At 37.7% G+C, this 23,339-nt stretch overlaps 1 protein-coding gene across 1 annotated transcript in view; it reads left to right on the forward strand.

Moving 5' to 3' along the window:
• thsd7ba (thrombospondin, type I, domain containing 7Ba) overlaps window positions 1-23,339 on the forward strand; it is a 204,348-nt gene that overhangs the window by 160,305 nt on the left and 20,704 nt on the right. Inside the window, exons 17-22 of the mRNA XM_026145082.2 lie at window positions 12,885-13,018; window positions 14,151-14,310; window positions 18,540-18,684; window positions 20,406-20,521; window positions 21,207-21,324; window positions 22,900-23,045. Coding sequence (XP_026000867.2) covers window positions 12,885-13,018; window positions 14,151-14,310; window positions 18,540-18,684; window positions 20,406-20,521; window positions 21,207-21,324; window positions 22,900-23,045 — 819 coding nt within the window. The remainder of the gene's footprint in view (window positions 1-12,884; window positions 13,019-14,150; window positions 14,311-18,539; window positions 18,685-20,405; window positions 20,522-21,206; window positions 21,325-22,899; window positions 23,046-23,339) is intronic.

The following is a 23,339-nucleotide window of genomic DNA, read 5'->3' on the forward strand; positions in this document are numbered from 1 at the left end:
TTAAATTTCTACTAGTCTTGTCAGCACTTGTTTTTGATATTTATCTAGTCTTCCCTCATGGCTTAGCTCTTGTTGATAAATCTTTAATACATTTGGTGTAATTGGCTTCAAGTATTTTAGTTTATCAGATTTTCTCTACAGATTTAAAATCTTATTTTGAAAGGATAATTAACTCTGTTCACTTAGTAAATGATTAAAAGATGTGTCTGTTGTTCATGCATTATACAATTCGACCTAAACCACGGTCCCGTTAAAGTTGTGAGGATTAGCTAATCACACTTCATGAACATGTGACCGTTATTACTGTCTCTATGCCAAAACTGAAGTTATAAACAAGTTTAAAAAATAATTGAGTCTGCATATGTTTGCTGGGAAATTGGAGTTCTGGGAGTTTTACCTACCTTAGAGCCTGCATTGTGTGCTGTTCTCCTACTAGCCAGATTAAATAAAATACTGTTCAACCTACACATCGAATCTAACATTCTTACCAACACACATTGTCTGCTGAAGCTAGCTAAATATGTTGACAGTTGCTTTTAGAAACTGTTGGGTTGTTTGGCTGTGTTTTGTTTTTTGAGTCGTTACCCATTTTCATTGTAAAGAACCTTCAATTCACTGAATCTGAATGAACAGCCTCGTACACATAAGAATTCATCCTGCTACTTCTTTATGCAGTCACATTATCAAGAATACTACTGGTCCAGTTCCACTAGCAGACACACATGCTTATACTGTCTCCACTATGTTTGCCAGATGATGGAATATATTTCAGCTCATAAGGTGTTCCTTCTCTTCTGAAAACATTCTCATTCCTATCATTCTGGTACAAGTTTATCTTGTTTTGATCTGTCCAAAGAGTTTTCAAAGATTGTTTTTGTTTTCCAGGACTTTTCAATGTTTTCTGGGGTTGCAGAAAATTTCTGAAAAAGCCTGGCTTCCTATTCTTTAGTGTAACCAGTGGTCTGCATTTTTCCATCGCATCCACATTGCAGACTTTTATAATAATATACCTACTTCCTCTGGAGTGTTCTTAGTTATAAACAAGACTTGGAAACAATACATTTTAGCATTCCATGTTTCTGGAGTCCTTTTGATGTTGTTAAGCTAGCCAGTGCATTCCCTGTTTTAAGAATGCACCAGATTATCGATTTGCCCACACCTAAACCTGGTCATTTCAGTTCATTGTCAAGATACTTTTGAGCCTTTGAAAATGAGGGCCTATGTATAAAAATGGCTGTAATTCCTTCAACTTAACTGCAGTGGTGTGCTGAGGTAAAATATAAAAAAATTATATTTCTTAGCACAAATTTTATGGACCTAATTGTAGGATTCTGCCCAAGGAATAAAACCAACACGTGGTCTTTAGCTATAGATATATACACATCTAGTTGAATACAATTAATATGAATTCCATCTACCCATCCATCGTTTATTTTTTTTGATAAATTATGTTTTAAAATTAATAATAATATATTACTGTTATTTATCTTACAGTTATGGAGTAACCAATAGAAAAATGCAAGCTTTTTAACGTGAGGCAGTTTTTGCATACTGATGCGTGAAGGGAGCAGAACCCACGGGGGTTACTACACTGACAGTTGCTTTCATATATCCCAGAGATGAGAGAGCCACATCATGTTCATATGACGTTGGGAATGCACAACTCTGCGAGCAGTGTTGGATATACATCTTCCACAAGCAGCCAAAACTTGCCCGTAATGCCTTTAGCCATTTTAGCTGGGTTTGTCAGGTCAGATTCAGTCATCTCAGAATGTCATTTTTTTTCCTGAAAAATTCTCAAGCTAGAAAGCCTTTCATGTTACTGTGACAGCCAGCAGCTGTGAGTCATCATGTCCTTTGCTTCAGGATAACCGCATAACGAAAAATGTTTTTAATATGACGAATAGGAAATGTTATATATCTTATAGTCTAACATATTTTTGTTTTATTTTATAAAACAAGTCTGTCTTCATTTGCACATCAAATAAGGTTGCACAACAAATATAATGAGCAAAACAGTTTACACAGCATGTAAGATGTAGTGGTACAATGTACTGAGCAGAAGGCAAATTGAAGCCATAAGCAAATATTTAATTATTTTTGTGCAGACTGTGTGCATATGCTCATCCGGGGCACGGAACTTTGAAAACAAAGGTTATACCTGCTTTTGGCAGTAATATGTCACCACTTTGTACTGTTGTGAAAAGTACCATGAATCAATATTGATATGATAAATCTTGCAGGAACCTTGGCTTGTACTGAAGACACACAAGTGGGCCGTTGTACTTCCCCAGAGTAAATAGGGGTGCAGTGGTGACAGACACTGTATCAGCCATTATATGCAATATTTTCTACATACTGTGTCGACCTATAAGTGCTTTTGAGAGCTCTTTGTATGCCAGATTGTATGACCTACCGTAACAGAGGCACCCCTGTCTTGTTGTTTCGAAAATCTTCAATAATGACTGTTCACAGTGCAGCAAAAATAAAGCCCAAAGTACACAATTATTGCGACATTATTCAGTAATATAAGCTGCTTTGCTTACCTTATTCAAGTGCAAATTTGAGATTTGGCAAGTACAGCATCGGCTATGCTTACCGTAAAAGCACTTGATTGTTTGTACTTTCAGGCATTTTACTTTTCGGGCTCTGTGAATAAATTGATAGCTGCTGCTTTGATGTTACTAGCTGTTCTGCTTTGTCGTAAATGTTCTTAGGGACTCTCTTCATCGCCGTGACAGGTGTTATGTTATAGTTATGAGTGTGTCATGTTGGTAATTTCCATACTTCTGTAAATAATTTGTTGAGAGTGTTTATATTATTGTGGCATATACTATGTGCATCTATCCTTGCCAGTATGGTGGTGTTAACTCATTTTCATCTTATCACTGCATGAAGTTTATTTAGAATATTATTATATTATATCATTCACACACAGCGATTCTCTTGCACCAAAGATTTAATATAGACTATGAAATGAAAATAGAACATGCTTGAGTTGAGCATTTACAGAAAGCTATTGTCTTTTTTTTTTAATTCTATGTATGATGAACCGAGGCACACTGCATGATGACATTGTAGTGACCCATCAGCCGCAAATTATTCTGGCCTAAAGCATACCCTGCTGTATTGTCCTTTTGATTACAGCTGACAAAATGAATGCCCTGTATTGAATAAAATTTCAAACTAGTCGTTGAGATCATAGGCAAATCAAGAATGTTTTTAAAAGGTTAAAGAGAACCAAAGTTTCACAGTGTGACTCTAAAACCTCTAAAACCTACATTCATTTTTATATGCAGTGTATGGGTACACCCCGTTCTGTTGGAATCATTAGTGTATACAGTTAATTTTCCTCAGTCAAGTCTCGTTCATCCTTCTGTTGAAAATCAAACACAGCCCATAGCAACTCAAGGGAATGGATGGATCCCAAACTGCAGGATTAATGTTAGATATCTTGTGCTTACCTGGCTGCAGCCAGATGGTGAACTCATCATTGGCTTCATTAGAAAGACAGACTTTTGTAGTCATATTCTGATGGAGCTTCTGATGACCATTGAGGTGTAATTAACTAAGGGCATTGCTTGGGTAAATGATATTCTCCCCCTGTAAGCCAGACCCTGCGTATTTGTTAAGAAAGTTTGAAGTGCTGCCATTATTCTCAAACAGGCTACATTTTAAAGCCCTTCGAAAGTCTCTAGCCAACCAGATGATCAAAAGCAAATTGAAAGTTGGGACACTGTGTGAAATGTAAATTAAAATAAAAATACAATGACTTGCAAATCTCATAAACCCCTATATCAATTCTTTAACTGATACAATTCATGAAAAATCTGAAGAAAAAAAATCATTTTTAATTTGATTGCAGCAACACATCTCAAAAAAGTTGGGACGGCCAATAAAAGGCTGGGAAAGTAAGTGGAACTAAAGAGGAAGTAGTTAGTAGTAAATAGTTAGGTTCATTTGCAACAGGTCAATAAAGGTTCACTGTGCCACAAATGCAGGTGAAAGTGCTATCATACAAAGGAGCATTATGTGAGCATGATAGAGAAATGTTGCTGTCGTCCATGGCCTAAGCGCCTTAAAAATGGACTGAGGAAAAGTTAAATGTTGTTGTCACACAAATTAAAATTTGAAATTCTTTTTGTAAAACATGGATGGACACTATGTCCTTCGGACTACCCTCCTGAGACCGAGCCTATTCATTTATGTCTGCTGTAATGGACATTTCTTTTTGGTCTATATCTTTTGAATTATTTGAGTTTCCCCACTAAGTCCTGATGTGCTAAATAGTCCCCTATTTAACACATCACGACTGTGGCCTTTCCAATGATATTTCATGTGTTTGGGTGACCTTGTTTGGCTCCAAAAAGAAATCACAAAAAAAGTTAATCTGAAAGATACTTTTTTCCTGAGTTCTCAGGAAGTTATTGGTAAGTGGGCCCAACCAGCTTGTTATCAACAGTGTTGGTCAAGTTACTTGAAAAAAGTAATCAGTAACTAATTACTGATTACTCCCCCAAAAAAGTAATCCCGTTACTTTACTGATTACTTATTTTCAAAAGTAATTAATTACTTAGTTACTTAGTTACTTAGTTACTTTTTAAAAACACGATTTACAACCTGAAGAGGTGATAAAGTGATAGATCTTTCAGCCCAATTCTACTTTTTCTACATAATCCATCATACAAAATGTAATCAAATGGAAAAGTCTCTTTTTAAAACTTGTTTTATCAGTTTTAATCTTTTAACTTTATGCATCAAGCAAAACATTTAATTATATGCAACATTCTCTGACTTGAATAAATTAGTTTAACATTTAAACCTATTTTCTACACATTCCAGCACATAAAATAAAATATTTTTTGTGTTTTCACTCACTCTTTCAAACAGATGCAAGTAAAACACAGCAGAAAATAAATAAAGTCAAAGACTCAGCGGTCCTTTTGCTCTATTTTCACCTGTAAAGCAGGAGCAGGGTAGGCGGAGGGTTACCCTGGTGCAGGTGTGCTGCGGTCAGTTGAAGAATCTGCGCGAGTGTCTCTGTGAGTTTCCCATCACGTCGTAGCTACTCGGTGCTTGCTCGGAAGTTTAGGGGTTTTTTCGCTGTAAAAAGAAGTTTTCTTCCCACGCACGATGGACGCTAATGTTTTTGTCACTTTTTATGGAATCAAACTCAAAGTAAGGTCAGTACTTCCACACTTTAAACGCTGCACGCTCATACTCTCTCCCGCACTCGATATATTATCCATTGTTGATCTGCACACAGCTGCTGTCACCAACGTCGCACTCGCTTACGTCACTGTCATGAGACATTCTCGCAAAAAAAATCACGGTTTTAGTAACGCAGTAACGCAGCGTTCCTACGGGAAAGTAACGGTAATCTAATTACCGATTTTGCAATAGTAATCCCTTACTTTACTCGTTACTTGAAAAAAGTAATCAGATTACAGTAACGCGTTACAAGTAACGCGTTACTGCCCATCTCTGGTTATCAATGCTGGGTTCAAAAGCCAGTTTGGGGTGATGGTTTGGGGTGCACAAGTGCCTGAGGAGCTCATACCCAGAACATCCGGACAAGCACCATCAATGCTGTACACATCTTTTTTTAGAAGACCTTGCGAGACAATGCCAGACATCATACTGCATCTTTTTTTCCCCAAGTGGTACATTTTGTTTGAACTATTGGTATGTTAAAATGTTCTATTGAATCTATAAGATATGTAGACCATTGCATTATGTTTTTGTTTTTTTAATTTTACACAATATTTACACACCTTTTCAGAAATGGGGTTATAAAAAAGGTTAGCTGTACCAATTAAATAACCTAACAACTGTTAGTATCCAGCGACAACCAGGCAAAGGCTGTGAAGTGACGGTGCTAAGCACTGCACTTCCAGGTGTTTCTTTTACTTTAGCTTCACAGGGTGTTGCTGTCACATTGTCACACCTCCAGTGTGTTTCTTTGAGCTTCCTAAAGCCATTTTGCACTAATAAACATTTCAAAACTGTGAGGAATATGCCCAGTAGTGAGATAAATTATTTTCTTGCACTGTTATTTGATGTAGTATTTTTGTGACTAATGGGTGAAAGTGGAAGAAGAAAAGTTCACATAGAAGGAAATTACAATATTTATGGGAAATACTGCAGAAAGGTCATGTTTTTCAGAAGCCAGCCACTACCCTCACACATCCTGGAATCATCCATGGCATTTCAGCTGCGTACACAACAACGGAGCATGGGAATTATGTAGCAAGTTTTTTGTGTTATAAGCAATGGAAATGCAGCAGTGAACAAGAAGCTCATGGTAGAACCGCTGTCATGTCCAAAGCAAGTTATAGAGAAAAGATAATAATAAATAATGAATTGTTTTCTTTTTGTAGTTCCTTTGTTAGTTAATGGAATGAAACCTCAAAACCACTGACCAACCTCTTTTTAAAAATTTGTATGCCACGACCGCCAGACAAAACAGGGATGGGTCTTTGTTCTGACATCAGCTGGCCAGACCACAAATCCTGAAAGAATGGCCATTGCTCCCACATGGGATCTCTGAGACTGGTGCTTATGCACATCTGTTTTGGTTACTGTCTGCAAATTATTTGTCAAATTTCCCATATACATACACATATTCTCATATTACGTGAATTTTTAGACATATTCCTAGTTTTGTAAATATGCAGAAGTTATAGATAAGGTTAAACACCACAGTCAGTGTGAACTTGTCCTTTTTAGCTCAATGTATGGCTTCAGAAGTGTTTACAGTTGGACTCTTTTATTTGAAACAGAATTTCTTCACATACACTAGTGATATAAATTGCAAAAGACAAGGGCGGATGCTGAGGCTCTTGTATGTGGAAAAAGATATTTGACCACATCTATTATTATGGTGCAAGGTTAAGTACTTGCAAAATGTCTCTGCTAATGTATTCCTGTCTTGGTGAGCTAGGTTCTTGTAATAGATTACAAAATAAATGAGAAAAGGAGATTATTTCAAAGCATGATTGCCAATCAATTTGTGTAATTACAGAAAGTCACGGCGTTGCCCTGCAGTAGAGCCAACACAGCAGTGGGTCCAAAGGGGATGTTAGACAGACTGTAAATCTTGTAAAGGCTTTGGTTCATGAAAGTGTTTGATAGTAAGAAAACTAATTGGAAGACAGTTATGAGAGAGAGAGAGAAAGAGAGAGAGAGAGAGGGTGAGGATAATAAGAACCAACTCAATGGTCAATGACCAACTGTTAAAATTAAGTGCAGCTACGGTCAGGTCTCTGTCGGCCATGTGCTTTTGTGATGCTCGCAACATAAAACAACTACAGTGGTTTAAACAATGCTTAAACAATGCTCTTCTATTGTGGCTACTATACATGGCTATACAGTATAGCGTGTTGAAAGAGTACATTCACAGAATTCCTGTGACTCAGTATAAATTTGGAATTCAGTTTATTAATCTATCTATTAATTTATTAAGGTGTTATAAGTCTGTCTGGTGTAAAACCAGTATAAACAGCATAGTGTCAATGTTAGGGGATCAACATCAGCCACCATAGCTTGTGAAAGTACTGACATCTTGTTGAATTCAGTTGTGTAAATCCACGAAGAGCAGCAGGCCTGCAGATCACATAAGAAAACCTACTGAAGCTCACCTCACTTGCTGAATCCCCCGGTATCTCCTGACTCATTTTACTGTTTAGGTGTTGAGTTAATGTAGACAACAGAAACTAGTTATTTATTTAAATAGCACAAGGTTCTGTTGCCTTTGCACAAAAATAGTTAGTGGAATCATACTTCAAAGAGTAACTTTTTACTTTCTTTGAGTACATTTAACAGCCTGTACTTTTCTCCTTTAACTTGAGTAAAAAACTTGCTTCAGCACTGCAACTATTACTGCAATATTTTTTAACCAGGTATCTACTTAAGTACAAGAAGTCTGTACTTTTGCCACCTCTGGTTCTGTTCTTTTCCTATCCCAGCTTCATCTTCTGTCATCTTAAATCAGTTTGTTTGTATTTTCATTCAGCAGTGTTGTATTTCTCTTCTGAAAAATCCCAAATTGACGTCTTCAAAAGCAAGGCTCTATTATACTGTATTTTGGCACATTTTAAGTTATCATCTCATGAGTGTATTTTAGAGGTCATCATCACCCCAGAATAGATCCTACTGTGTTTCTCAGTGGTGCCATTGTTTTTTAGCTCATCCATGGGCCTACTGACAATAATTGCAGAGTCTATTTGAAGTTGGAGGCACACAGTGACACTATGAAAGAGATTTATAGAATAGATTGCTCAGCATCAAGGCTTCGTGTTCCATTTTCTCTCTGTTTACAATAAAATGCCATCCCTGCAGAAGGGCCTGCTGGTGCTTCAAGTCCTTTTGTGTTGGTCTTTTATCTATCTGATTGTGTATAGGTGTGTTGTCTTTTTATGTGCACTTGCGCATCACTGGGTAAACTTCTAGAGTACAGTAGGTATGTGTGTATTTGTTTTTTGGGCAGGAGCCATGTACAAATTAGCATCTAGCGAAGCCATGGAGTTTTATTTCCATGTCTTGCAAGTAGATTGTTTTTTCCTCTGTAAATATGGGACTTTATATTCACTGCTAAATATTTTTACTTATTCTGATGCAATTCAAGTGGGAAAAAGGCATAAATGAAAGAATGATTCAAAATGACAAGGAAAAACTTGCTGCATTGGCATTAATGGGGATTTATCAGCACAAGAATATACAGTCAAAAGAAATTAAACCTTTTTTAATTCCAAGGTTTTACGTATGGTGATATGATAATCGGGGGGAAAAAGAGCCCTTCTGAGCCTTAAGAGCTTCTAAAACACCTCAGGTATAAAATAACACACAACAGTTTCCATCTTTTCTTTACTTATTTACCAAAAGAAAAACAATCTAAGTGCACCCTATGATGCAGTAGCTTTTAGAAGAACCTTTAGCAGCAATAGCATGTAGTCATTTTCTGTGATTTTGTCAATTTCTCACATTTTGGCCCATTCTTCTTTATACCTTTCTTTCAGTTCATTGAGGCTTGTGGGCTTTCATTTTTGCATAGCTCAAGGTTCCACAACAGCATTTCTATGAAGTTGAGGTCTGGACTTTGACTGAGCTACTGCAAGACCTTGATTAATTTGTTTTTCAGTCATTCTGTTGTGGATTTGGTGGTATGCTTGGGATCATTGTCCTGTTACATAACCCAGCCAAGACTTAGCTGTCATACAGATAAGCTCTCATTTGACTGTAGAATAGAATACTTTGGTATAAGAGGAGATCATGGTTGGGTCAATGAACGCAACGTGCTCAGGTTCTGTGGCTGCAAAACATGACCATATGTCACGCCTTCACCACTGTGCTTGACGGCTAGTATGGGGTGTTTTATGTTGCGATGCTGTGTGCATAATGGCTAAAGACATTATTCCAGAAGTCTTGTGGTTTGTTCTGATGCAACTTTGCAAAGCTAAGCCTTGTTCTTTTTAGAGAAAAGAGGATTTCTCATGACAACACTCACAAACAAGCCCTACTTTTTCAGTCTTTTTATAATTGTACTGTCATGGACATTTAATGCTGACTGAGGCCTCTACAGTCTGAGATGTAGCGCTTTGGTTTTTTGCGGTTCCTCTCAACATTTCACAGTCTGACCTTTCGGTGAATTTGAGATTCCTGGAAAGATTGTGGCATTGTGTTATGGCACATCTGAATGCCCCAGGGCAGCAAATTGCCACAATCTCTGCTTTTATGGCACATAGCCTGACTTGAAGTGGACTTGGTGGGACATCCACTCCTAGGAAGTCTGGCAGCTGTCTTGAATGTTTTCTACTTGTGAGTTGTCTTTGCCACTGTGGGAGGATGGAGAAATTGTTTAAATGTCCTTACAACAGTTCTCAAATTGATGGGCAGCAGCAAATGCTTCTTTAAGATTATTGCTGATGTCTTTCCTCCTCGGCACGGTGTTAACACACACCTGAATGCTTCAGACCAGCAAAGTGCTAAATGTCCGCTTATATAGACGTGTTTGCGTGGGCTGATTGTCAAGTAATCAAGTGCATTTGATTAACAACATCTGACTACTTCTTACCTTCTTCCAATGGAAGCAGTAAGGGTGTACATCGTTTTTCAGACATTGCATTTTAGTTTTTGTTTAATAAGTAATGACACTGCGTAATATGACATATGTTGCTCTTCATTTAAGGTTGCTTTTACCAAATTTTAAGACCTTGTCTGATCAACCAACTTCTGTTATTTGTTTTTAATATTTAAAGCCATATAACTGAAAGAAGGTACAATATATAATCTTTGTACCATGACTGTGCAGTGGTACATTTGCCATCTCAAGAATCATTTGGCTTAAAAAAGCATTACAAGTCTAGTTAATATTCATTTTGAATGAATATACTATATGTTTAAATCTAAAGCTGTGTATTTTATTCGAATGTTTTAATTAAACTCATTCAGAATTACCCAAACAGAAACTTGTCAGTGAGATAACACTTTATATTCAGTAACCTTGTTTAGATACAGAGCACACAGCCTCTCTGAGCATATGCTTATTCACGCGGACTTCCCGCTCACCATCTCCAGACAAATTAATTCCTTGGAGTTGCCTTCAGCTGCAGGTCTGGCCAGAGCACAGCTGTTACAACCAACTGCAGCATTTTAAAAACTCTCTCAGCATTTTTAGTCATTCAGTTTGGCAAACTATCCGGGACGCCTAGATTCACTGTAGATGATAAAGTACCTAATCATCCTTTACCCTCATTAATGAAACACCGAGGAGAATGCAGTTTTTCAAATTTACGCAGAACTATACATTTCTGTCACTGCAGGCAAAATCTATACTAATGATCATATCATTGTTCTTCTCTCCCCTGCCCCAACTTCTGGCTTGTCATGCACTGCTAATATGGACATCCACGCAGGCTCAGGTCAGTGCTATTCATTCTGTACGTATACTCTGCTTTAGCTAATGAAGACAGAATGCATGCCGGATCTGTCCAAGTCACATATACTTCTGACCTTTCTAGCCCTTCGGCCGAGAGAAAGAACAATAGTTTGATTGGTGCGAGTGCAACACGAACAGAAGTAATTTATCCGAAGTGCATTTAGAGGATACATCATCTGCTTTTTAACTGGAGAAATTCACACTGCCAAGATGTCAGGGCTTCATTATATCGTGAACAGTTTTTTAAAGTGTTCTAAAAAGAAATTGAGTCAGATGATATTATTGTATTGTTAATCTTTAAAAAAAATGATTTTAGGAGTCTTTTAAAAGGAATAAAAGAGCCGCCTGTTTGTCTTTCGTCTGTAATTAAGTGTGTGTGACAAAAGTTGTACTCGAAAGGTGGAGTGGTTTGCATTGGAACCACATATCAGGAGTGATTGGTTTGAATCCCACGGTCGTCTGGGGCCTGTGTGTGTGGAGTTTACATGTTCTTTCTGTTCCTCTGTGGGTTTCCTATTGGTACTATAGCATCTTCCCACAGTCCAAAGACATACATGTAAAGTTATTGACTGACTCTAAATTAGCCATTGGTGTGAAATCATGTGGGGGGGGAATTACAGAACAGAGTGCTGTATGAATGTATATGAATGAGCGATACGCTCTAAAAAGGCGAGGCTGTTCCTATTCTTTGTTGCGCTGCACCTGCTTTAAACTGCAATTTACTCCCTGTGTGAACCTGAACTGAGACGCTCCAGCCCGGGTTGAAAAGTTTGGGATCAGTGATGAATAAATAGTGTAGCAATTGAGGAAAATGGCTTAAAAATCACTCTTTGGGTGATAAAAATTAGCCCTTCAGCTGGTGCTGTGTTTCTGCAGTAGTAGCGGAGCATGTGTGAGAAGAACAGTTGCCAGTTTACCAAGCTAGGGGCATCTGCAGGGACAGATGGGAGATGATGACGTGTGTAATAGGCATCTGTGTGGCCCACAGGGGAGGGAATACTCGAGAATCATTCCCTGTCTCTATCTCAGCACACACACACTCGTGAGCGCACACACCACGGTGACACCCATTACAGCTTGTCATAGCTTTCTCCACAAATTGTCCTCAAGAGTGCACCTTTAACTGTGGCAGACAGTTACATAGATTGAGAGTAAACATGTGTTTACAGGAGCATTGTGCTGGCTGCTCCCTTGGTTCAACAGACATGCCAGATTCAGTGGCTGAGTGGAGAAAAGTGAATAGCCTCAAAAGCGAGCCAATTACATCATCAGCTGAAGGGCCCGTTGCCATGCTCATTGTCATTTTACGCACCCCATGCTGTTCTCTCCATTTCACGCGCAGGTTTATTTTAGTGTGGAAAAAAGACTTTTCATCTATAGCTGTATATAAAACGTCTTTCAGCACCTCTCTGTAGTACAGCCTTCATTTTCTCTAGCTACTCTGACTGTCCTCACAATTTGTATTATTTTGTCAACTTTTAATTATGTTTAAGCCTCATTTATGCTCTAAAATATAAAGAACATCGACTGGCATAAAACTCAGGCGCAGACTTCAAAACATCTCAAGAATACACAAGTGCTTGATGGTAAAAATAAACAAAACATGAAGGTAAATGCTACCACATGTAAGAAATTAAGCCTGAAAGCTCAAAGCGGTGTGTTTTTCTATCTTTACCAAAGGAAAACCCAGGTGAGATACTGTTTCTGCTACAGAGACACCTCATTAGGTGTGAAAACTAAAAGTGTTCCTACATTTTTGCTATAATTGTAACAACCAACTCTTCCTTTTGTAGCATGCTTGTGTGTGGAGGGCAGGTGGGGTCACTGTGTGTATGAGTTAATTTGTATGCATGTCTAGTTTTTCAGGTCACATGCTTAGTTGCTTTCCTTCTATTGTTTATTATACGTGTCCTTTTCCTCCTGTGTATGTGTGTGTATGTACATACAGGTGTATGAGGCTCTGCCATGCTACAGTGAATGCAGCCAATACGAGTGGAGGGCCGAGCCATGGTCCATTTGTACCATCAACACTGTGGACGACCTGCCTGCCTGTGGGGAGGGAGTCCAAAGCCGCAAGATCAGGTCAGTGAGTAGGTTAGGTTTAGAAGACTGCTTGCCTAGCGTTGCAACAATGGAAAGAGAAGACTGCCAACGATCCTAAATCTGGCACTCTCACTGGCCCCAGCACTCGCAATGCCAAGGGAAAATAAACAGTCAAAAACAATCCACAGCTTCCTAATGAGTGTCGATAGATTTTTGTGCACTGCCTTTTAGTGCTACTTTAAAAAGCCACAGAGAAAAAGAGTGAAGTATTGACATTGCTGTTGGATTAAGCATCGTCGGAGAGAATAGACACTGATTTGGGCAATTGTGTTATTGTGTCCAAAGAAACTGATCTGGACTTGTTCAGTGTGAGTAACAGAAACTAATTTGCGCTAATCAACCACTCAAAAAGAAGAGTTTTTACAATACCTTATGTACATTCTCTTCTTCTGAGAATAGTCAGCAAAATTTTGTTTGTACTTTGTATGTAAGTGTTCTAATTTCCCTTACCTATAATTATTGAATGTTTAAGGTTTGTACATTTATCATATTAGATAAATGTACAATAATGATGTAAAAATATCAGTACTTACTGTAAAATGAATGACCAGGGTAACAGGAATGATCTATTACATGATTAACTGTTACTCCTTTAAAGAATGAAAAAAGACTACTAATAATAGATAATGATGAGCTATTAGAGTTCATTATTGAATAAATTACTTAAAAGTTAGATTATCACTACTTCTATGCGAGTAAAACTAGGTAACAGTCACTGGTTCATCAGTTATCATGAATTCACCCACTTCTGAGAGATACAAATAATGACCTCACACTAGTAAAGACTTGTTTAAGCAGGAGATCCGACTGAAGCCAACCATCCAGCTGGGAATCTTTTCTCTCTGCTGCAGGACAACAATTCCATATCATCTTGACAAACAATATGTTACTCTTCCTGAAATGTAATTAAGCCGTTTTAACGAGGAAAAATCTGTAGTTATATTTCGAGTGAAAACAAACTACCTTGAGAATTTTACCTGACCCAAAAAACATATAAACATGTAATCTAGTGTGAGTCATAAACTCAGAAATGGGTTTTAAAACTCAAAAAAAAGTTGTGCTTCTGGGGCCCTAGAGACTTATTACACAGCTGCATCTGCTGCGCTCATAGGTGTGTAAAGAAAGGAACAACGGGGAATGGGGAAGACAGCACTGTGGAGGATAGTCTGTGTGATCAAGAGGAAATGCCACCGAGAGCCCAGGTCTGCTATCTGGCATGCCCCAATGACTGTGTCATGGCGCCCTGGGGACCTTGGAGCAACTGCCCTGTGGTAAGAAACAGAATTTAGTGGCCGTTTCTGCTGTTATTTGACAAATTGTCAGGGAGTAAGTTGCTTGATTTGTTGTTTTCATCTCAACTGTATCCATAATAACATATATATATATATATATATATATATATATATATATATATATATGAAGCATTTACAGTATAAGCTGCAGGTAAAAATGGACAAATACCCAGCTGATCAAACAACGTATTTCATTATTGCCTTTTATTATTTCTAAAAAGTAAGGGCAAAAAACATGTATGTGCATTAAGTTCTGCATTTAACTATCAACTATCTGCTGTTGACAGGCTCACAAATGCTTAGATGAGCTTTATGGCCTTCCATAAAATTATTTGTGTCATTAGAAACCAGGTGTTTTTGTAACATGTCACATTACATGTGTTTATCTAACTTCAGTATAGCTTAATATATATAAATATATATTCATATTCACAGTGAAGCACTGTTCTGTACTTGTTCTGTAATATTTTCTGCATAGTTTAAGGTAAAGTGGATAAATTGAACTTTATTAATACGCCTCTGTTCTATAATGAAGGTTAGCCCTCGGGCTGCAACTACGTAACATATGTCCCCGAGTGTTTGTAGCCACAGGCTATTGGTCATATGGCCTCTTAGCTGTGTTATAGGTTTCCTGTCAAACGCAACAGTTCATTGGACTGGAACATTAGAGTCAGAAGAGGTGAAACGAGCTAATTAGTCTGAGTCTACTCTACACATTGATTCATTCAGTGTTTCAGTCTACAGTATTTAGTAGCACTTTAGCATTAAAGGACTGCAGTAATGCTGTAGGTGAAATAATAATGCAAAACACATCAAACTGAGAGCTAATTAAACAGTCCTGTTTTTACAGCTAGGAAAGCTCTGCACATGATGTAGGTGTTTGTTTTTGCATCTGTTGTTTAATCAAATACTGACTCAACTGAAATTTAGCCACTTGAAAGAATATTTCTGGTACGTAATACATAAATATACTGATGCAGAGAAAAAATAGGATAAAATAAAAATGTTAACATACAGTAAGCTTAACATTTTATCTACACAATTGATCTAAATCATTTTAAATCAAATATGTGAGCCTTACATTATCCTGTCCTACATAAAAGTAGTAATAAAGTAAAGAATTGATGAAGCAAGTCTACTCATACACACCGGGGTATGCAGCTGATTTACAGTCTCTGCTGTCAACCTTAAACTGCCACTGCGCTGCAGTTTGGTCAAATATTTTTGTGCTTCTTGAAGTTAATCTCTAAAATTCAACAACTTGAGATGATGATGAAAATAACGCTTGACACTGATTCTGCATCCTCATGCTGTGAAAGGAAAACCTCCTCTGTAAGTGATAATGTTAGATCAAACAGAGATATTTTATGTAAAGAATGCCCATCCACTGTAATTAGCAGAAGCTTTGTACCCTTAGGTTATTTCTGCTCTCTCAGCTGGAATGAAGGTATTGTGCTGCATGTACAGGTATGTGACGAGATGTGTGGGGTACAAAGGCAGCATAGTGATAAACGATAGCATACTAGGTAATAACAGTTTGATGCTTCCCTTTTCTCAGCCTTGTTTTAGTTTAAGTTAGATTAAACGAATACTTTTATGGAACTGTAACTCAAAGTTTATTTTAAAAAGACATAAATTGCAGAGCAGTGGAAATAAGCCCAGATTGGTTTTACTATTATGACCAAGTTGCTACATCATTTTCTCTGCATGGTTTTTAGTAGATTTTGATTACACTTCTTTGAAGGTTTTTAAGGCTCTTTTGAAACTAGGGTTTTATTTCAGCATTACTGGCCAAAGTGGAAATTTTGCTTCTCCAAGGCAATGTTTTGTGCGTCATAAATTATTGGGGGTAAAAAAACAGGGAAACACCTGCCATGAAGCTCCTGGCACACAGTTTCTGTGCTGATGTTAATGCCAGAGCAGGTGTGCTAGTGACTTGTAAGCACTATATGCCTCATTATTGAACCCTACTCTCACATAGATGTGATCATGGAATATCTACTCTAGAAGGGAAGAAATTTCACAGACTATCGAGTGGTTGCTGGTCCTAGTTGGGCTGTGCTTTAGCTTATTTCACTCATTTTCCCACACTGTCATCTGTACGGTTCAAAAAGAATGGTCCAAAAGAAGAGAAAATAACTAGTGAGCAGCAGTTCACAGGGCCAAAATAATTCATAACTCTTAAAGAAGAGCATCTCTGAACATACACCATGTTGAAACTTGACGTACAGTGGCTACAGCAACAGAAGACCACAATGAGTGCCCAGTAAAATGAGTCTAAAATTTGCACAGGCTCATCACATTTAGATAGTAACGTCTGATCTGATGATTCTTGATTTCTGCTGTTATGGTCAGAATTTCGCTTAAACGACATAAAAGCGGGGCCCCAACCTGCTTCCTGTTTAGTTTAGGCTCAGTTTAGGCTCATAGTGGTGGTGTAATGGCATGGGGGATATTTTCTGGGCAAACTGACAGATTTACATCAACATTATGATGCAATCAAGTCAATATAGATCAGACTGTCTGAGGAATGTTTCCAGGATCTTGTTGTGCCATTAAGACTTAAGGCAAAAAGAGGTTCAACCTGGTACTAGTAAGGTGCACCTAATGAAGTGGACAGTCAGTGTATTTTATAGTAAATGAGTTGCTGTAATAAGAAGGAGAAATCTTAATCTCTGAGTCTCTGTATGAAGCATACAAATGTAAGCACGTGGCTTTGTGATCGTGAGCCTGAACACATTAAAGCTACAATGACTGCAGCTGATTCATGAGATTCACACACCACCACCTTCTCATTAGGAGGTTGCAGTGACTGACGTGTGTGTTGTGGTGCATCAGGCGCAGAGATACAAATGCATCTCAATGCAAAGACCTTTATTAGAAGAATATTTGAACCAAAGACCAAGCTGACAGTTCACATTTAATCCTCTGTTAATGGATTTCGCTTCCTCTGTATTGTGACTCCAATGATTTGCCAACGCTCCTTGTTGGTAGATATTTAGTAAATGTTGTACTCTTGCAGTTTTTTCAATAATTGTCTTCATTTGCCTTTAACTGTGTGGTGTAGAGGTTGATTATTTAACAGTGTGGTATAAAAGTCGATGAGTTCTCCTAGCTTACTGACTTTGCAAGATTATTTAGCTGCCCAGTCTCTATATGTATTATTTATAACAGGGTGAAGGGAGCAGCTGCCATATAGCAAATGTGTTTCATGTGTCAATTACTGCTGACGAGTGTTGCTGTTCAGTCGAGTTGGATGTTGGGTAAGAAAAACATTTATATTTATACTGATAAAAAAACAGAGAAAACAGAGAATGATACAGAAATCAGGATTTGATATCAAATTTTTTACCTGTATTAGCATCTGCATCAGTTTTTTAGAGGTTTTCATTATCTGTAAACCACAACACAAATGAAGGGTTATTTAAGTAAATTTCCGGGTATTTTGTTTTGTTTTGTTTTCCATTTGCAAAATAGTTTCTATTATTTATAAGACTGATGTTTTCACAGCAATTAACCATAATCATGTCAATAGAAATGATCTATTGAAGAGGAACAATTGCAGCTTTCATTCTCATAAACCTTTTATTAGGTAGCTTATGCCCAAGGTTAACACATTGTGCTGAAAATCAGGCCGCTAAACGCTCTGTGCTGTGTAATTTGATAACACTCATGTCAAGAGAAAACGAGGGTTTCACCTTGAGCTGGCTCATTCAGGTTGCTTTTCTTTCATTAAATGTGTTTATCATAGCATGTTATGAACAAAAATATGTTCTTTTTATGAGAATAAATTATTGGATTATTTGCTACTGATTATAATAATAAAAAAAAAACAAGTTTGTCCTTGAGAATAACTGCAAAAAGTAAGCACTTTGGATTCATTAGGGAGATGTACAGCTGTCGGCTGATATTGAATGGTATTACGTTAAATTTTGAAATCTACTGGAAATCTACATAAAATTAGTGCCATAAAGGTCACTTCTAATGACAAGAAGTATTTATCATTAGTTTCTGCATGCTGTTGGGGCACAAATAAATTTGAAATATTTTGAAATTAACAATGTATTTCATAACTTCTAGCTATTAGTATGTTTAACTTGGTAGATCATAACACTAAAGACAGCGGATGCTGTAGGATGCTTTGTTTCTGCCTGATCATCCCATCACTCTTTTTTCTTTTTGTTGCTTTTTTTGTTGTTATTCTGCAGCAATGTGACCAAGATACATCAAGAAACAGAAGCAGACATATCCTGCGCCCCGCAGCTTCAGATAACTCACCCTGTCCAGAGATGGTCCAGTCAGAGTCCTGTGTTCTTAATAGTACATGTTTCACCTACCAGTACAGAGTCTCAGGTAGGACAATCTGCACGTCATTTCTGATCTAATTCACGTTACATGATTACAACCTGTTGTTAGCCCCATAAACAAGATGGGTGCGTACCTAAAACCAGCAAAAGGTCAAGTTTACTTGCTATAAGAATGCATCCATTATCGTGGTATACTGCAAGGGACAAGATTAAGTCATTTTTAGTTATTTTGTAACACAGTGATACACAACAAAGTCCCTTTATCCAACAACTATAATGCCAGTATTACAGCTAAATAATATATTAATAAAAAATGTTATTATTTATTATAAAACTGCTTTAAAAATAACGTTTTTATAACAATGAAAAAACCCATTTATAAAAGTGTTTTATTAAGGAGATCGCAAGATGCTTCATCAGGGATGAAAAAAGAGCAATAAAACACATTTCTCAACATATGCATAAAGCCAGAAGACAGATATATTGTAATTTAGTGTTAGTCATTCTCACATAAGGAGCAGGTAAACACCTGTGCATTCAGCTTAAAGGTAAGGCTACGCACTGGTTGGAGTTAAGTAGGCTAGCTATTTTTACATACTTTCTGCAAGTGTGGTAGCATGCTCATTTTTAAGCTGTAGAACGATCTACTTTTTCACAGTCTGTGGATTACTGTCAGATGATAACCAGCCAGATCTAGAATCTACCCACATAACATAAAGTTGTGAAACCTCCCTAACTCTTCCTTATTCAGTGCACCGAGCGAGTCTAAAGACAGTTTCCATACTAGAAAGCTAGATTTAGACCTTTTGACACAGATTTCTCCTGTATTGAAGTAGCAGTAATCATTGCAATAGCAATATAAAATATTTATCAAACTTTACAAAAGTATTATGAGAAAAATAGCTGTGATTCCTTTTGGAACAGCTGTTTTCTCCTTTTTTCATTTTTAGTGAATTTTTTTTACTTTTTTCCAATATGGATGGTGCATAACACACTCAAAGAGAGAACAACTCAAATGTTTTAGTTAACTGAAATATAATAAACAAATAGACAGTTGCAGATTCATTTTATGTGGGTTTTGAGCTTTATAGGCACACACATGCCTGTATGCAAGAAGTTATCAGTAAGACTCCCCAGAATGGATTCCAGGATTGAAATAAAGTGAATTAATTATTAATTGTTTCATTTAATTATTCATTAATAGTGAATAATTAATACAACTATTAATTGTTAATTATTCCCAGTGTAGCCAGAATCTTTTGCCTTTACCTAAATTGCCAGAGCTGGCTTTGCAGTGCATATGCTGTCTACCAGCAAATCCTTTGGTTTCAGTACACCAGACTGCCATCATACCCCATCCTCATCATCACTGAATATGGTTACACTGGTTCCCAGTTCTGTGCACCTCATTACCACTACTTCTGAAATAAACGTTAGCTCAGCTTTGAGTTAGAGACGCTCATCCCCATGAGAGACTACTGAGTACAATATTTGTTACTGCTTCATTTGGTCTGGTTGTTTGGGTGATTGGGATAGTTGTTCTGAGTGAATCTTTTTTATTATTGTGGTCTTGTGGTTGTGCAATGGTCTCAGGTCTCTCTTGACAAAGAAATCTTGATTTCATGGAGTTTCCTAAACAAAGAAACAGCCGAGTGTGAGCTTGTTGGGATTTGTGCAGAATGTTGCTGTTGTTGTAGACCAGTAGCGTTGACATAAAAGACGGTTTGACAGTGAGACTAATGAAGATATGTTGCTGTGTGCGTCTAGACTGGAGTACATGCCAGCTGAGTGAAAATGCCATCTGCGGTCAGGGATCACGTTTTCGTCTCCTGGACTGTATTCGCAGCGATGGCAAGGTTACGGAGGTGCAGAAGTGTGAGCAGGTAATCGCTGTGTAGACAATTAAAGATGTTTAATGTAAAAATGAAAAGTTTCATCACACATATATACATATTTTGGGTGCAAGTCAAATTCCAAAGCCATACAAGTTTTAAAAAATGCACAAAATTAACTTATAGTTTGCAAAATCTGAAATATTGACAGCTATTGCAGTGCAGCAGCTTTGCTTCTGTTCTCATTACTTATTTATTATTGAAAGCTCAGTTGCCCAATTTGATTAAGTGAAAATGTTGTATCTGATTTCATACCAACTTTGCCACTAAGCCAAACAGAACTTAATGTTATTGACTTTATTTGTGCAAAGACAAATGGCGCTCTTACGTTACTGTAATTGAATAACAGTAGACGTAAAAAGATTTCTCATTTTTGTGAAGCAAATGTTTGGGTAATCTCTGGCACATCCAGAATCATATTGCACTATCCACTTAATGCAATTTTAATGGGATGAATGTAGCAATGATGTTGTCTCTGTGTTAAATATAATGTACATTAACAGCTCAATAGCATCTGAAGGTTTTTTGTTAGGGTTTTATTTTCAGCTGCTGCTTTTCCACTGTCTGAAATGAACTGTAGCATATTTAAAATATGGAAATGAGTGCGCTCCCCCTTTTCTTGTTAGTGGAAATAATTAGCTAGCCCTCCTCTCAGATCTGTTCTTGTTTTCTACAGTTTGGTTTGATCAACAAGTGGATTCTAACAGAGAGCTGCGTAGTCAACTGTCCTGTCAGCTGTGTGCTCTCTGAGTGGTCGCCGTGGGCAGAATGCTCGCACAGCTGTGGGAGTCAAGGTAAAAACATCATGAGCTAAAAACCTTAACTTAAATTCATGGGAACAACAACCTGATAAACAGACACACGGTGGACTACATATGCAGCGCCTCATTATTCCATCTACTCAGGCATGCACCAAGATGTTGAATAGTGCATGAATACATTTAAATGCATTAAAATATTTACGCGTATGTGTAATCCAATGCCTTATTATGCAGGGGAACTCTGTGCACAGGTTGTGGTTTTTTTTCAATAATGTATACTTTACTTTTTCCTCTTTGTTTTATATTATGCACCAAGTTTATTTATTTATTTATTTTTTAATTAAGACTGGAAACTTCCTTTGTGACATTATGTTTTAACAATAGATGCGTCCATAAGTGTGAGCTCCATAGCTCACACTTGTGGACGCCATAAATGATTCAGTGTTCCTAAATAAAATATATAGCTATACCACTCCGTGAGTGCAAACATGCAGCTGATAATCCCCAACCAGTGACACACTTAGTATCACTTTGTGCAAGTCATGTTGTAACCTCATGCAATATACAAAAGTAAATGATTAAACCGAAATGCATACATTGTTGCTTCAGCTTCCCAAAGTCAATCTCCCAAAGAGAATGCATGTTATTCTGCTAATTAGAGAGAGTCGGCACTGTCTTCTTCTTATGTTTATTAATTTTAATTTGTCACTCGCTAACTTTCTACTTGCAGTTAACCCCTTATCCCAATGAGCTCACACTAGCCCAGGCTTTCATCTGGGAATATAAACTCGAAATCCTTTCTTTCACAGCTCAGTCACTATTGCTGTGACTCTTTCTGCTACTATCACTTCATTCTCACACATTGTGAAACGCATTTCTCTGCCTCGATGAGGGATTTGTGTCGTATTTGTGTCGTATCTGTGTCAGACGACGCAAGGATCTTGTTTTGTCAGGATGCCATGGGAGCGTTAATGTTTTTGGTTTGATTTTTGAGATGGCAGAGCCGGATGTCCTTTTTGCTGCGTCTTCCTGCGGCTCTCGGAGCTCGGCATCTCTCCTGGCATTACATACACAGGCGCGCGCACGCACAACTTCTGCCAACTGGATGGCTCATGGAGGCTTACAGGACCCAGGCACAAGCTGCTTTTTTCCCTGCTGGCATTTAGTAAACTTTTCCTTTCACACAATATTAATGGCTCACTTGAATGAAGCACTTTTGTTGGAAACTGCAAAATCTGAGCATAAAGTGGCACAGTGACACAGATGTATAGTGCTGTTACACTAATTCCTCTTTGTCGTGAGGAAAATATTTTGTGAGCTAAAGAGCAGGCACAGCCTATTTTCACTACTAAATGAATCATCATCTCTCATTTCAGCCACTCATTGTATTAACAGTTGTTTTATGGAGTCTTATGTTTGTGTAGTGATCCATTTTTGTCTCTCTCAAAGCAATTGAGAGTATGAGCTGAACTAAGAGGATCAATCCCACTGTGTTCTTACTGTGTTTTAGCAATTAATGGAAAAAAGGACATAAAAGGCAGGCATCCAATGCAAATGCACTCTGCTCGATTTATTGTCACATTTGCATGTTTGCCTTGTGTTGTGTAGGTCAGTCTGTGCGCAGTCGGAGAATCCTTCAGGATGCTCAAGAGGAGGGTCGCCCCTGTCCCAACCAGCTCATCCAGACCAAACCATGCCCCATAAGGCCTTGCTACATGTGGGTGCTGAGTGACTGGTCCCCATGCACAGTAGCGGTATGACAGGTTTTTCTGCCTATATGTTGATGTTCTTTGCACTGTACTGCCTAACAGCTTTTTGTGTTTCCTGTGGTCTGCAGACTTTCAGCATCACATTTATCTAATATGTGTAGTTCAAGAATATGCTGCAGTAGCTGTTGCTTCTGTCATAGTTTTAAAGGAGTATCTCACATTCAGCTTTCCAATTTGGACTTGTCGCCAGCCTGCTGCAGTGCTTCAACAGAAAACGATATACAAATAGGTTAAAATAAAATTAAGAAAACCTTTGCAAATGTTTATTAATGTTGATTT

The sequence above is a fragment of the Astatotilapia calliptera genome, chromosome 16 (genome assembly GCF_964374335.1).
Source record: "Astatotilapia calliptera chromosome 16, fAstCal68.1, whole genome shotgun sequence".
In the NCBI taxonomy this organism is placed as follows: Eukaryota; Metazoa; Chordata; class Actinopteri; order Cichliformes; family Cichlidae; genus Astatotilapia; species Astatotilapia calliptera.